The sequence below is a fragment of the Tupaia chinensis genome, unplaced genomic scaffold, assembly GCF_000334495.1.
Source record: "Tupaia chinensis unplaced genomic scaffold, TupChi_1.0 Scaffold000215_1, whole genome shotgun sequence".
NCBI lineage: Eukaryota > Metazoa > Chordata > Mammalia > Scandentia > Tupaiidae > Tupaia > Tupaia belangeri.
The window spans coordinates 1,569,401-1,585,265 of NW_006159690.1; the positions used below are offsets into that span (position 1 = coordinate 1,569,401).

The window sequence follows — 15,865 nt, forward strand, 5'->3', positions numbered from 1 at the left end:
AAACCGCAGTCAACTACATGGGAGTCTAGCGACATAACCATTACGCTAACTGCTGGTTCTCAAGGGTACTTCCTTGCTTTCCCTTTCTCTCTGTCTCTCCTGGGCCATGCACACACCCTCTGGGGAAAAAAAAGAAAAAGAAAAAGCCCTCCTTTGAGAGGGCTCTCTCATTCCTAAATACTAAATAGGTAAATTAAATGAGTGTTAAAGAACAAAATGGAATCATTGATATGAGGCAGGTTCTGGAAAAAAAAGAAAGGCTTGTCATGACTCTAGTTTTTTTTGTTGTTCATAATGAAGAGGCAGGCTATTAGCGAGTTGCTGCTGCCCTTGTTATTGGGAGGTCAGATTTCACCTTACCTGGCCGCACAGCTGTATTCAATGGAAAATATTGACTGGCGTCTTCTTTTGGATGACAGAACTTGTCAAAGAGAGTTTGAACTAGTCAAAACACAAACTAAAAATGAACGTTTCCTTCACATCTCAGAGGTGGTGGTTATAAGCGTCTTCTCTTAAAGACCTCTCTTTGGACATTGAAAAATGTTACTCTTGGGACCAGCAGTTAGCATAATGGCTATGTCGCTGAACTCCCATGTAGCTGACTGTGGTTCGAGTCCCGGACCCGGTGGCTTAAACTCACACTGGGCGCGTGTGCATGTGTGCCCAAGATCCTGAGAGGAGGATGGAGGAGAAGGAATTGCGGTATGGCCATGCCCCCTGAGGGGTGATTTCTCACTATCTCTCTGTCTCTGTCTTTCTGGCGAGTGCACATGCCCGATAGCAAAAACCTCTCCCCCAAAAAAGAAAAATGTTACTTTGTTTATTGATATGAAGATTGCAGATATGTTGAGCTTTTCCATGAAATGTGTGAAAATGCTTGCAGGGCCTCAACAAATGGCATATCCCACCTCGCTCCCGATAGTTTCTAGGCAAATCTGGCCTGGAGCAATCCCAGAGTGTTAGGCTCTTCCTGCTTAGAAATTAGTTTAGGTTGGTGTAAATAGGTGGTCTAGCAGTTAAGTCACTGGACTCCCATATGGCTGACCATGGTTCAAGTCCCAGACCAGGTGGTTTGCAACACACCAGGCAGGTGTGTGTGAGTACCTAGGATCCTAAGAGCGGGGGTGATTTCTCACTCTCCCTCTCATTGTCTCTGTCTCTCTCTGGTGAGCACACATGCCCTATGGCAAAAGACCTCTTAAAAAAAAAAAAAAACAACAACCAGAAATTAGATCAGGTCTTTTCTTTCTTTTCTTTTCTTTTTTTTTTTTCTTTTTTTTTTTTTGAGAGGTTTCTGCTATAGGGCATGTGCGCTCACCAGAAAGACAGCGAGAAATCACTCCCCCAGGGGGATGGCTATGCCACAATCCCCTCTCCTCCATTCTCCTCTTGGGATCTTGGCCACGCACGCATACATGCCTGGCATGAGTTTAAATAATAATAAATTTTAAAGGAAGCTTTAGTGGCTTTTTTTCCTTTTATTTGCTATGGAACATATGTGCTCACCAGAGAGAGACAGAAAGGAGAAATGAGAGATGGCCATGCCATAATCCTTTCTCTTCCATTCTCCTTTCAGGATTTTGGGCATACATGGACTCAAGCCACTGAGTCTGGGATGCAAACCATGAAGTTGGTCATGTGGGAGCAAGCGCGTTAACCTTCACGTACCTGCTGGCCTGAATTCAAGGAGTCAAGGGACAGTTTTCTCTCACAGATTTCCCTTCCAGGGAGAAGAGTGGGAATTTCCTCACTGTTGTGTTGTCTTGAGGCTTAGAGAATGTGCTCTCCCATCCCCTGCCACATGCCCAGCCTGCTTTTCAGGCCACTGGGTCTAGGACTCAAACCATGGAGTCAACCATGTGGGATCTAGCACCTTAACCACCAGTCCACCTGTTGGTCCTATGTTTTTAATAGTTGTGCTCCCATTTTAAAAACAAAGGGAGTGATCCCATGGAAGTCGCCATCCTAATGGGAGATACAGAGATAGACCCTAAACTGGCACAGAGGACCCAGGCCCACCCACTGCCACCTGCAGAGACACAGGCGGAAATAAGACCTGGACTGCAAACTGGATTGTTTATGTGGATCTCATCTTTCTCTTTTTCTCCGGAAAACACACATGCCCTACAGCAAAAAACACTCTCTAAAAAGAAAACAAAATAAATGCAGACTCATGGGGCCAGCAGCTCTCTCTCTCTCTGGCAAATGCACCTATCTTGTGACAAAAACCTTAAAAAAAAAAAAAAAAGCAGGCTCTCAGGCCTTACCCCAGAGCTACTGCTTTCTGAGACGATCCCAGATTTGTGTGCACTTAAAGGTTTGTAAAGCTCTGGGCTAGGACATTTATTAAAGTAGGTTTTTGCTCTTATAATTTGTATTGATGTCAAAATAAACCCATTTAAAGCGTTTTTAGGAGTGTCTGCTCCATCTGCTTCACTTCTGCACAGCATCAACCCGTGGGTGGTCCTGCTCTCAGACCCTGAGCCTCTCTTACAAGTCACACTGGCAGAAAGGAGTTGGCAGCACCATCTTAAGACAATAAAAGACAGTCTTTATTGGTTACAAACTGGAACCCCAAACTTCCATCAGCTGTCCCTTGCATGGCACCCCCAGGAGGTAGGTCGTATGGTGATTTCTGTCCTTAGAGATGATGAAACTGGGGCCCAACGAGGCTTCGGGACTCACCCCAAGGGGCACCAAGCAAATCAGCATTACAGCGAGAATGACAATCAAGCTTTTGGGTTTCCAACTTTGGGGCTTCCTGAACTTTGATATTTCTCATTTTTTTATAAAGGGAAAATATTTTGCATAGGAGACTTTAAGAAAAGAATACATTCGCTACTAACCTTGTGTGAGCTACTGAGTATGAGCCATGCACGTGCAGGCTCATAGTCCCCAGGGACTATGGAAGCTTAAGGACTTGCTTGGTGGAGAGAGATGTTAATCCAGGAAGGGCCCTGCCCAGCCCTGCCCTGCCCCGCCTGGTCCTGCCCTGCTCCGCTGCTGTGGTCCTGCAGTCCAGGGTCGGAGACTCTGCAGCCTTGGAAAGTTTAGAGCTGACTTTTGCTCCTAGGGATTATGAGCAGAGAGGACCTGGATTATCATGAATCTGGATACAGCTACGAGGAAGTGTGGAGGCTCCCAGAGGACAGTAACGCACCCGGGGAGGAAGCGCTTTTCACAAATGCGAATCGCTGGCATGGCTGGGCTCTGCCTGAAGACAAGCTGTGCGTCACAGGTCTGGACTCTGGTTAATTCCAATTTTCCCAGAGCAAACGGGAACCAATTGAGTGACTCAGGAAGGATCAGGACTGTATATTGCGCAATGACACCCAGGTGCGTCTTTCTACCGTGTTCGACTTTAAGATTTCTTTCTCAACCTCATCTAAACAAAGCCCCTAACCGGGCTCATTCCATTTCGTCCATCTGTGTGGTGATTCTCCGAGGGTCCTCTAGAGAACGATTGCCCAGGCAACTGCTTAAATCCCCTCCTATCCTCTCTACACATGTATACTCAGTCGGACACGTTTGTATAGACTTGATTAAACAAAACAAAACAAAGCAAAACAGAAAGACCATGTACAGTAAAATTCCATGTAAAAAATATTGCTTTTCTACTGTGCTAATGAGCTCCTGCCGCCTGCCTGCCTGCTACACGGTGCTACAAAGGGTAGAATGAGGAGGCATTCAAAGCTGGGGAGGTTTTGGAGTTTTGGAGAACACCAGTACACCCTGCCCCCCACACCTTGCACTCTGAGGGGCCTGGCGTCTCAGGACATGACCTAAGACAAAAACTACAAAGCGTCCTAGCGAGCAGAATTCACGACAGGAATGTATGTGCATATCTGACATAGTTTCTTCTCTTGAGGGACAGCCCTCTGGCCATGACCCCTGCCCTCTCCAAGGGCGAGGGAGGAGGTCAGAAAAGGAGGCTTTTGAGCTTTTTGGGGGGCCTGCCAGTCTTCTGCCGCCCCTTACAGCCCCAGGGACCTGCCCTGCTCCGCGTGGGCCTGCAGAAGCCCTGCGATTTCCACGTGGGTGGGTGAGTTCAGAGCGATGGACAAGGCTGTGCGGCCGGCCTAGGGAAAAAGAAAAAGAGAAATGAATTTTAGCTTCCCTGCCTCTCCCCCAGGAGAAGGGTGAGTTCTGAGTAGAAAGTATGTCCCTAGAGCAGAGGAGACTATTTCAAGCATCTGGACACCCCAAGAGAGGAGATTCAAATGAGGATCATGAGACAGGGAATCCCCTTCCATGGAAGCCCCACTCCTGGAAAAGCCATGCCAGTGGAAACAAAGAAGGGTCACTTTTCACTTGTACATTTTTTAGATGTATTTATTTGTTTATTTATTTATTTTTAATTTGACCAGAGAGGGACAGAGTGAGAGAGAGAGAGAAGGAGGGAAAGTGAGAAAGCAACCTGCCAGGTCCAGGACTTGATTCCCGGTCAGCCATGTGGGAACCTAGCACACTTAACTACCATGCCACCTACCGGCCCTGTTTTTTCGTTTTGTTTTGTTTTGTTTTTAGTTTTTGCTATAGGGTATGTACAATTGCAGAGACAGAGAGAGAGAGAGATAAAGGAAGTGAGAAACCACCCCTCAGGGGAGATGGCTACACCGCAATCCCTCCTCCATTCTCTTCTCAGGATATTTTGGGCACGTGCACACATGTGTCCAGCATGTTTTTGTTTTTTGTTTTTCTTTTTTTGGAGAGCTTTTTTGTTATAGGGTGCATGCACTCACCAGACAGACAGAAAGAGACAGAGAGAGAAAGAGAGACAGAAAGCGAGAAATCACACCCCCTCCCCTCAGGGGGGCTGGCCACACCGCAATCCCTTCTCCTCCATTCTCCTCTTGGGATCTTGGGCACACATGCACATGTGCCCGGCGTGAGTTTTAAGCCACCGGGTCTGGAATGCAAACCGCGGTTGACTACGTGGGAGTCCAGAGACATAGCCATTACACTAACTGCTGGTCCTTGAGTCTGTTTAATTTTTTAACTTACCAAAGTACTCTAAGATTTTCCCCTGTTATTACATAGTCATCATAACACATTATTTTTCTTTTGGCTGCATAATATCCCATAAATATCCCTTTTATTGGAGATTGGTGTTGTCTGCAAGTCTCTATCTACCATCATAAATTGAGTGCAAAAAGTATCCCACCCCCTTTTCTTCTATAGAAACTATATTTTTCTACATATAGGACACATGTGCTTCCCAGAGAGAATCAGAGAGAGAGAGGGAGAGAAAGCTAGAAAGGACCTCCCCAGAGTGGAGAGCCATTCCACAATCCCTTCTCCTGCATTCGCCCCTTGGGATTTTGGGCACATGCACACACACACCCGGTGTGAGTTTTAAGCCACTGGGTCTGGGACTTGAACCACAGTCGACTATGTGGGAGTCTAGTGACATAACCGTTACGCCATCTGCTGGTCCTCCCAAGTTATTTATTTTTAAAATTTTATTTATTATTATTATTATTTTTAAACATTTATTATAGGGCACGTGTGCTCACCAGAAATAAACAGAGAGAAGGAAAATGAGAAAGCAAGCTGCCAGATTCAGGACGGGAATCCAGCACCTTAACCACCATACCCCCTGCAGGTCCAAATACAATTTGTTTAATTAAAAAAAATAAACATTTATGGGACCAGCAGGTGGCTTGGTGGTTAAGGTGCTGGACACTCCCACATGGCTGACCATGGTTGGAGTCTCGAACCTGGTGGCTTGCTTTCTCACTTTCTCCCTCTCTCTGCGTGTGTGTGTCTCTCTCTGGTCAAATTAAAAAAAAAAAATGAATGAATAAATAAAATTAGATTAAAAAAATAAACAAACATTTATGAAAACCAACTACTTTTTTGGAAACTCACTTGGACACAAAAACCCAGTCTGAGGCTATGTGGAAGCCTTGTTCAACCTAGTCTGTATGAATATTTTTACAGTTTGCTATAGAAATATGAATGAATTTGATTGGTAAGGAGCACCCAAGACACCCCTAGATTGTTTTCTAATTGTATGAGAGGACTTCAGAAAATGTGTGGAAAAATGGAATTACAGTACAAGTTTCTTTTGGTGCATAACATAAAATCTGTGCATGGGCTTTTTATAAAATGTGCATTTCCATGAACTGTTCAAAGTCCCCTGCCCTCTCTTCCTCACATGCATGGAATTACTTTCTCAAAGGTGAAACATTCTTTCACAGAAGCAGGTGGGAAGTGTTAACTTCCAGCTGAAATCTCCTCAGGCTTTGCCCGGGTGCCAGGATGGAATCCAGCTGCCGTCAGGACGCTGCACACGGGAACACAGCCGTAATGCACAGGATGGGCTAAAGGCGCCGGAAGAGAGGACCGGAGTGGGCTCAAGGGAGGCCGCTGTGTGTGAGGGTGGAGGGAGGAGAGGAGCATGGGTCAGGGTGCAAGCTGGAGGTGGTTGGGGTGAGGCAGAGGAAGGAAGCAGCATTTCAGGGGGATCCCTAAGGACGGCACACACGTTTTCCATTTACCTCCCTCTATTTGTGGGGTGAATTGATAAATCTCGAGCTCCCTGCACCCAGGAACTCAATCTGGCTGTTCACTGTTCCACCCTGGCCCCTGGCTCAGGGCCTGGTATTTGGTGGGCACCCAACAGCTCTGGGGAGAGAGAAGCCTGCGATATCATACAGGTATTCCTTTCAAGTTGCGAAGAACCCGAGCTACCCCAATCTTTTTTTGGGGGGGGGGTAGGTGGGGGGAGAGGTTTTCGCTACAGGGCGCGTTCGCTTGCCAGACAGACAGAGAGACAGAAAGCGAGAAATCACCCCCCAGGGGGGATGGTCACACTGCAATCCCTTCTCCTCCATTCTCCTCTCGGGATCTTGGGCACACACGCACACGCGCCCAGCATGAGTTTTAAGCCCCCGGGTTCAGGACGCGAATCGCGGTCGACTATGTGGGAGTCCAGCAACATAGCCATTACACTAACTGCTGGTTCCCGCTACCCCAATCTTAGTGAGTATTTCTTAGATTAGAAAATACTTGAACAAAGCAAAGCTGCTCTGCAGGAGAGCCTTTAAAAGCCCCCTAAAGAAGGGTTTATTTAGGCCTGTGTTCTCAAACCCTGCACTCCATCATGCTGTGCGGTGTCAACCTCTAAGCTCTACGTAAACACGGAAGACGGTGTAATTACTGTTACTATGGGAAAGGGCCACAGGGCTGGTCCCGGGGAACCCGCACCTTCCAGTAGGCCCCATCTGCCATAGGGCAGGCCCACCATGCCCCTAACAGGGCCCATCTGGACACAAGAGCTGGCATCTGTGGGTGCCTCAGGTGCAGACGTGCTGAGTGAGTGACCCTGTTCAGCTCAGGAAGTGTGGCCCAGGAGACTGCCTGGGTGGTGGTGGGGTGAGTGTCTCCAAGGCCCGGGGAGCAAGCCCATGGTGTGCAGCTCTTGGGGATCCTGGCATGGCAAACCCCACACCACAGCCCTGGGCAAGGAGCTTCTGACTGAGACCAAAGGAGGAGATGGAAAGGCTCAGGCAGCCACCATACGTGAGGGTGGGCACTCACATGCGTGCATGCACGTGTGTGTTGGGAGGTATCTCTCAATAAAACAAGATTTCCTGTGAACCCACTCTGTCCTGGACAAAGATGAATAAGGTGTGTCAGTGCCTTCAAGAAGGTTTCAGTTTGACAGGTGCTTTGAAGAAGCTGCCAAAACAAGCCCTTCAAAGAAAGGGGGAACCCCTGAGGCCGGGTGCTCAGTCCTCACCACCGCCTCCTCCACTGTCGTTCTGGAGGCTTGGAGGAGGCTGACAGACTGAGTTCCCTGAAATGCCTTCCAAAACTCAGACCCAGGGAAAGTTCTGCATTTACATCCAACTTGAAGTGTTGCAGGAGAAACTAATTTCAGTGCATAAATTCTCTTTTGTTTTTAAGAAAATTCCCTGGTAGCCCCTACTCTTTTTTTTTTTGAGAGAGATTTTTGTTAAAGGGTGCATGTGCTCACCTTAGAGACAGAGAGAGATAGAGAGACAGAAAGTGAGTTATCACTCCCGCAAGGGGGATGGCCATGCCACAATTCCTTCTCTATTCTCCTCTTGGGATTATAGGTATGCATGCACATGTGCCTAGCATGAATTTTAAGTCACTGGGTCTGGGACTCGAACTGCGGTTAACTATGTGGGAGCCCAGCAACCACCATACCACCTGCTGTTCCCTACCTCCTACTTTTTTATTTTTAAACAATGATTTTATTGAACTTTATCATTATTATTATTACTATTATTAATATTTTCTAGTTTTATCAGAGAGAGAGAGGGAAAGTGAGAAAGCAAGCTACCAGGTCTGTGACTTGAACCAAGGCTGATTGTATGGGAGTCCATGTCACCTGCTACTTTTTACTTTTTAAAAAATTATTTTATTGGGACCAGCAGTTAGCATAATGGCTATGTCACTGGACTCCCATGTAGTCGGCCACAGTTCAAATCCCAGACCCGATGACTTAAACTCACGCCCGGCATGTGTGCACATGTGCCCAAGATCCCGAGAGGAGAATGGAAGAGAAGGGATTGTGGCATGGCCATTCCCCCTGGGGGGTGATTTCTCACTTTCTGTACCTCTGTCTCACTCTGTCTTTCTGGCAAGCACTTGTGCCCTATAGCAAAAACCTCTCCAAAAAAAAAAAAGAATCATTTTATTTAACTTTATTTATTTTAATTTGGCCAGAGAGGGACAGAACAAGAGAGAGAGAAGAGAGAGAGAGAGAGAGAGGAAGTGAGAAAGTGAGCCACCAGGTCCAGGACTTGAACCATGGTTGGCCATGTGGGAGTCCAGTGCCCTTAACCACCATGCCACTTGCTGGCACTGGGTTCAGTGTTTTTCAAGATGCTGAACCAGGATTTGAACCATGGTCAGCCATGTAGGATCCAACTCCATATGCATAGCCCCTACTCTGGGCTACCAGGTGATCCACGTTTTAGGATGTATAGCAGCATCTTAGCTTCTACCCACTGGGTGGCAGGAGTACTCCCCTCCAGACTTGTGCCAAATAAAAATGTCTCAGAAATTGCCAAATCTCCCCTGGAGGCAAAGTCACTCCCAGACGAGAACCACTGGCCTAACCCAAGTATGTGTACCAGGTAGCTTCTCCGTTTAGGAGCCAGATTCCCGCCTCTGACTGGCTGCTGCACTTCAGAGCTTCATTCTCCAGACACTGCCTGCAAGGCCAAGGTCCCTCCTCACTGACGCGGTGGTGGCTTTGCTTCCGTGATCACTGGTCACCTGTTCATACTAATAAGTTACTATAGGGCCAGCAGGTGTCATGGTGGTTAAGGTACTGGATCCCACATGCTCAACTGTGTGGTTCAAATTCCGTACCTGGCACCTTGAAAAACACACCAGGCCCATGTGCGTGAGTGCCCCAAATCATGAGAGGAGAATGGAGGAGAAGGACTGCAGTGTGGCCATTCCCCCTGGAGGAGTGATTTCTCATTTTCCCTCTCTCTGGTGAGTACACATGCCCTATGGTAAAAATCTTAAATAAATGTTACTATCAACTGGTACTTTCTAGATGTCAAATATGGACAGACAGAAAGCGAGAAATCACCCCTCAGGGAGATGGCCATGCTGCAATTCCTTCTCGTCTGTTCTCCTCTTGGGATTTTGGGCACACACGCACACGTGCCCCTTGTGACTTTTAAGCTGCTGGATCTGGGATATGAACCATGATCGGCTATGTAGGAGTCCAGCGATGTGACCATCATGCCATCTGTTGGTCTCAAAATGAATAATTCTTTAAAGATAAACATTCATTATATGTTGCAATGCAATAATAATAGACATAAATTGCACCATAAACGTAATGTGCTTGAATCATCCTGAAACCCTCCTCTCCTGGGGACCTTCCATGACACCATTTCCTGGTGCAACGAAGGCTGCGGACGGCTGCATTATTGCTACCCCATTTTACAGATAAGCACAGAGAGGCTCAGCGTGGTTGGGTGGCCTCCCCAAAGGCAGTCACTAACCCGGATGCAAACTCATGGGTGTTTAATTTTAAAGTTCTAACAATCATGCTTGTGTTGTCAAAGTGCAACAGGTTCTGTCCCCCACAGCTCTTCCTGTACCCCCCAAAACAGCAATAGCTCCTCTTACCTATAACTGACCTCCACAGGTGCCTGGACAGCTCTCAAATTCACTGTCTGGTGTTCCCTGCTACCCAGGGACTTCCAAAGTCACCCACCTGTCTCACAGGCTTCCCTTCTCAGGCTTATTGGAGGCAATAACAGTGGCCATTCCTCAGGCCTGTGATGTGGATCCCTTCCAGAGTTAGAACTGCCTTTCTCTTCCCCAGGGCTACCCAGCAGGGGGCTCATTAGCACAGATCCTTCGTCAGACGTAAATTTGGGAAAGGAGACTGGGAGCCCACCTCTGCCCCACATGCATTTCACGGGCGTCTGCGCTCTATCAGAATGAGCTGGGGCTCACTGGACCAGACACACTGCAGAGCGCCTGCTCTCTGGGCATGGCCTGAGAGACTGCAGCTTGACTTGCTGGTGACGCAACAGGCGAAGAATAAATCTTGGGAGTCCAGCTGTGGCCCTGTGAGAGAAGCTGCCCCTGGGCATGAAGCCTCTCTCTGGGCTTTTGTTTCTCTGGAATCGTTGTTGATAGGAAAGTGTACCAATGTCTGTTTATTTTTATTTATTTATTTTTAAAGATTTCTTGCCATAGGGTTCACGTGCTCGCCCAAGAGAGACAGTGAGAGAGAAAGTGAGAAATCAACCCCCAGGGGAGATGGCCAAGCTACACTCCCTTCTCTAGTCTCCTCCTGGGATTTTGGTCATGCACACACATGCGCCAGGTGTGATTTTCAAGCTGCTGGGTCTAGGACTCAAACTGCAGTCTGCCATTTGGAAGTCCAGCACCTTAACCACTATGCCACTGGCTGGCCCCCAGATGTCTTTTTAAAGCATTAAATTATAGTATCAGCTTTATGGATACTGGAGTCCAACGGGCCTGAATCTCTGCTCTGGAATTAGCACCTTGCAACCCTCCGACAGTGATTTGACATCTCCTGACCCCTGTTTCCTTATCAGTAAAACAAGGAGATTGCAGTTATCTCACTGGATTATTGAGAGATTTAGAAGCAATGCACGGAAAGGGTTTAGTTCCCAGGTATACACCAGGAATGTTACCTCTAGCGATTGGGAACAGTCACTGCTGATATTTACCTGTGAAGTTGAGGGACCAGCAGTTAGTCTAATGGCTATGTCACTGGACTCTCATGTAGTCGACCGCGGTTCGAGTCCCGGACCCGGTGGCTTAAACTCACACCGGGCACGTGTGTGTGCGTGCCCAAGATCCCGAGAGGAGAATAGAGGAGAAAGGATTGCAGCGTGATCATCCCCCCTGGGGGGGGATTTCTCGCTTTCTGTCTCTCTGTCTCTCTCTGTCTGTCTGGCGAGTGCACGCGCCCTATAGCAAAAACCTCTCCAAAAAAAAAAAAATCACCTGTGAAGTTGAGTGTCATGTACTTGGTCACTGACTCGCTCACAGGGGTGTGGCAGGCACGCTTCCAGGTGCAGGGGATTCAGCAGGGAGCCAGGGGCATGGATGCCCCATGTGACCGCAGTGATAAGACAGAACAGGTCAGAGCATGGGCTAAGGGGTTTGATGAAGCTGGGTTCCACCAGCTGTGTGATCTCCAGTCTGCAATCTAGCCATTCGGTGCCTCTGTTTCCTCAAGCGAAGTACCAGCAAGTCCACCTCACAAGGTTGTTGTGGCATTTAAATATTTATCTATTTATTTAAAATAATTACTTATTTAATTTTGTTTATTCATTCACTTGTCTTAATTTGACCAGAGAAAGACAGACACACAGAGAGAAGGAAAATGAGAAAGCCAGCTACCAGGTCCTGGACTTGAACTGTGGTCAGCCATGTGGGAATTCCAGCACTTTAATCACCACACTGCCTGCTGGTCCTGTTGTGAGATTTAAATGAGGTGGTTCATGAAAATGCTTAGTACAGTACCTGACAGAGTAAACCCTTGGAACATGGTAGTTAGCATCGTCATCAATATCACCCTACAGGAAGTCATCTCAGAGGCCCGCATCGTGCCTGGCACTGCGACTTCAAGCAGGCTGGTTTGATGGAATGGTCAGCACCACTGAATGGTCAGTGTCAGAGAAGTACTCTCAGCTTAGTGACTACAGAGCTCTCTGTAAGGCTGGTTCCTTCAGCCGGCTTCCTGGTCCCTACTGGACAGCAGTGTTCCCTCGTCCTAGCTGTTTTGTTTCTCTCTCCCTTTCCTTTCCTTTCCTTTCCTTTCCTTTCCTTTCCTTTCCTTTCCTTTCCTTTCCTTTCCTTTCCTTCCCTTCCCTTCCCTTCCCTTCCCTTCCCTTCCCTTCCCTTCCCTTCCCTTCCCTTTTCTTTCTTTCTTTCTTTCTTTCTTTCTTTCTTTCTTTCTTTCTTTCTTTCTTTCTTTCTTTCTTTCTTTCTTTCTTAACAATTATTGTATTTAACTTTATTTATTTATTTTAATTTGACCAGAGAGGGACAGAGAGAGAGGAAGAATAGAAAGCAAGCCACCAGGTCCGGGACCCAGACCGTGGTCGGCCATGTGTGAGTCCAGTGTTCTTAACCACCAGGCCACTTGCCAGCCCCCCTAACTTTTTCTTTAAAGTCCACATGCTATTATAGGGGCCAGCAGGTGACGTGGTGGTTGAAAGACTGTGCACCCTCATGGTCAACTGTGGTTCGAGTCCTGGACTAGGCAGCTTGCTTTCTTACTTTCTCTCCTCTCTCTCTGTCTCCCTCTGGTCAGATTAAAAGATAAATAATAATAACAAATACAAATAAATATATAATATTTTTAAAGAGAGGTTTTTGCTATAGAGCATGTGCACTTGCCAGGGAGACAGAAAGAGACAGAAAGACAGAAAGCAAGAAATCACCCCCCAGGGAGGATGGCCATGCTGCAATCCTTTCTCTTCTATTCTCCTCTCGGGATCTTGGGCACACATGCACACGTGCCTGGTGTGAGTTTTTAAACCACCGGTGCGGGACTCGTACCGCAGTCGATTATGTGGGAGTCCAGTGATGTAACTGTTATGCCATCTGCTGGTCCCAATGAATAAATCTTTAACAACAACTAAAAAGTGCACATGCTATCATTGTTGAGGACGGATGAGGCACAGAGCCAAGCTGGCACATTCCCCAGGATGGGGTTGTGAAAGGCACGGGTTGCGGGTTTCCCCACTCCAAGGTCCTGCTCATCTACCATGGACCATCTCATTTAAACCCCACCATGGCCTTACGAGGTCGATTTTGTTGCTACCGCCATGCTGGCTGGCAATGTGCTTTGCAGGACAGGAAGTGTAACACCTCCTTGCTAATTGCCTGTAAGTCGTACCTTGTCAGTCAGGCTGCTGTCACAGCCTGGGTGTGCCAGGAGCAGCCGCACCAGGTCCACGTTGCCGTGGTGACAGGCCAGCATGAGGGCCGATGAGCCTTCGTGGTCCTGCAGGTTGACATCTGCCTGGCAGCTCAGAAGCGCTTGGACCATGTCCTCGTGGTCGTGGCTGACTCCCAGCATCAGCGCAGTCTGGCCTCCCTGCACACAGAGCACAGGGATGTGGTGAGGTTGCTGCCGGCCGGGAAGGGCCCTCTCCAGCCTGGGTGTGCTCAGAGACTTCTCAGAGAAATAACTACTGATGTGACTCTCCTGCCCTCGGTATGGGACTGTGGACTGAGCCTCCTCTGCGGGAAACTTCTCCTCTTCCAAGACACTAGTCAAATGTCCCATCCCCTCTAAGTCTTCCCTCACTCCCCAGGCACAGGATTCCTAACACGGCACTCACCACGTGGGACTGCAGTTTGTCACTCCCTCTTTCTCATGGACTGTGACATTGCCATGGTGCGGCCAGCAGGTGGCGGAGTGGTTAAGGATATGACCAACTGCGGTTTGAATCAGGACATGGCAGCGTGAAACTCACGCCTGGTGCATGTGCGTACATCCCTAACCTCCGAGGAAGAGAATGGAGGAGAAGGAATTGCGGCATGGACTCCTCCCAGGGGAGGCTTACTCACTTTCTGTCTCTCTGCCTCTGTCTCTCCAACAAGCACACATGCCCTATAGCAAAAGTCTCTCAAAAATAAATAAATAAATTTTAGAAGAGAAAGAAAAGAAGTTGCTACTGGCAGAGATTAAGTCTTTTTTTGTCTCTGTCTCCTCAGTGCCTAGCACCCAGTGAGTGCTGATAAACAGGGAATGATGAGACAGGTGACGGCTGCACGTGTCAGACTATGGCTTCTAATGTCTGCCTGGCCAGACCTTCTCCAGAAAGCCTGGTCTGCTCCACACCTTTGCAGTTTAATGGTACTCAGGGCTTTGTCATCTCAACAAGCTCTCTGTTTGCATGTCCCTGTTTCTTTCTTTTTTCTTGCCCCTGGGTGTGTCTGCCAGTGAGAGACAGACAGACAAAAAGGGAGGGAGAGGGAGAAAGCACCCTCCAGTGGGCACAGTCATGCTGCAATCCCTTCTTCTCCGTGTCCTCATCCTGCTGGGAACTGTGCACCCACACACATGCCCAGTGTGCTTCCCACGCCACTGGGACTGGGATTCCAGCCACGTGGTTGACCATGTGGAGTCTACCACCCTTAACCACCAGCCCATGCGCTGGCTCCCCTGTGATCATTTCTTTTTTTTTCTTTCTTTTCTTTTTCCTTTTTTTTTTTTTTTTTTTTTGAGAGAGTTTTTTGCTCTAGGGTGTGTATACTCACTAGAGAGACAGAGAGAGTTAGAGAGACAGGAAGTGAGAAATAACCCCCCTGGGGGATGGCTATGCTGCAATCCCTTCTCCATTCTCCTCTTGGGATTTTGGACACACACACACATATGCCTGGCGTGAGTTTTAAGCTGCTGGGTCCTGGACTTGAACGGCGGTCAACTATGTGGGACTCCAGTGATGTAACTGCTACTTCATCTGCTGGTACCCCCGTGATCATTTCTAATCTGCAGCAATTAACAATACTTTTTTACAGCCCTATTATCATCGGTGGGTGTAGTGATGACCTAGATGGACAGTCAGAAAGCACTAGTCCAAGCGCTAGCTCTGCTGCTTAGTAGTGGGCGGCCCTGGCCACGTCGTTTCTTTCCTGAACCTTAGCCTGCCTGCCTGCCTGCCTGCCTGCCTTCCTTTGTATGAGCACTCACACGTGTGGGTTGTTACTATTATTAATTTTAGATGGGGTTTCATCGTGTCACGATCTTCCTGCCTCAGCCTCTTTGGTAGCTGGGACTACAAGCTCACACCACTGAGCCCAGCTTTTAGGTGGACTGGGAATTGAACCCATCTGTCCTCAGCCTGCAAAGGAGGAGCATCCAACATGTGCTACAGAGGCTGGGCTAGTTTTTTTTTTTTTTCCCTAAAAAATTAATATAATAATGATCTGTCCTGTGTACCTTACAGGGTTTTTGTAGAAATCAACTGAGATGAAGGAGATTAATACACAACGTATGGTGGTAATGTTTCTGGTTACACATTGACCATCATTTCTCTTGTATTTACTATACACAATCTTATATTTTCCAATAGTTCTCTCTTGTGACTTCGCTATATTTGCCTTCACGGTCCTCCTGGGTTCTAGGCAGATCTGACTTGTCTCTCTGATGGGAGACCAGGCTCAGTCAGGTTGCAAGAAAAAAGCAAGGACATGTTTTCGCTCCTTTCAGATGTCCCCTGGCTCTGAATGTAACAATTTATGTGTATAAAGTGCTGGAGGGGCCACAGGTGATGTAGTGACTAAGGCACTGGACTCCCACATGGCCAACCGCAGTTTGAGTCCCAGACCTGGCATCTTAAAACTCTTGGGGTCAGGACCA

The 15,865-nt window shown here is 47.8% G+C and overlaps 2 protein-coding genes across 4 annotated transcripts in view; one reads left to right on the forward strand and one right to left on the reverse strand.

Moving 5' to 3' along the window:
- L1TD1 (LINE1 type transposase domain containing 1) overlaps positions 1-1,767 on the forward strand; it is a 6,857-nt gene extending 5,090 nt beyond the window's left edge. Inside the window, exon 3 of the mRNA XM_006147544.1 lies at positions 1,728-1,767. Coding sequence (XP_006147606.1) covers positions 1,728-1,767 — 40 coding nt within the window. The remainder of the gene's footprint in view (positions 1-1,727) is intronic.
- A 2,194-nt stretch (positions 1,768-3,961) lies between these two features.
- The window catches only part of KANK4 (KN motif and ankyrin repeat domains 4), a 99,465-nt gene continuing 87,561 nt past the window's right edge, over positions 3,962-15,865 (reverse strand). For all 3 annotated transcript variants that reach the window (XM_006147516.1, XM_006147517.1, XM_006147518.1), the window contains exons 9-10: positions 13,394-13,594; positions 3,962-4,079 (exon numbers count right to left, since the gene is read on the reverse strand). In XM_006147516.1, the coding sequence (XP_006147578.1) occupies positions 3,975-4,079; positions 13,394-13,594 (306 nt within the window). In that variant the 3' untranslated portion in view covers positions 3,962-3,974. The remainder of the gene's footprint in view (positions 4,080-13,393; positions 13,595-15,865) is intronic.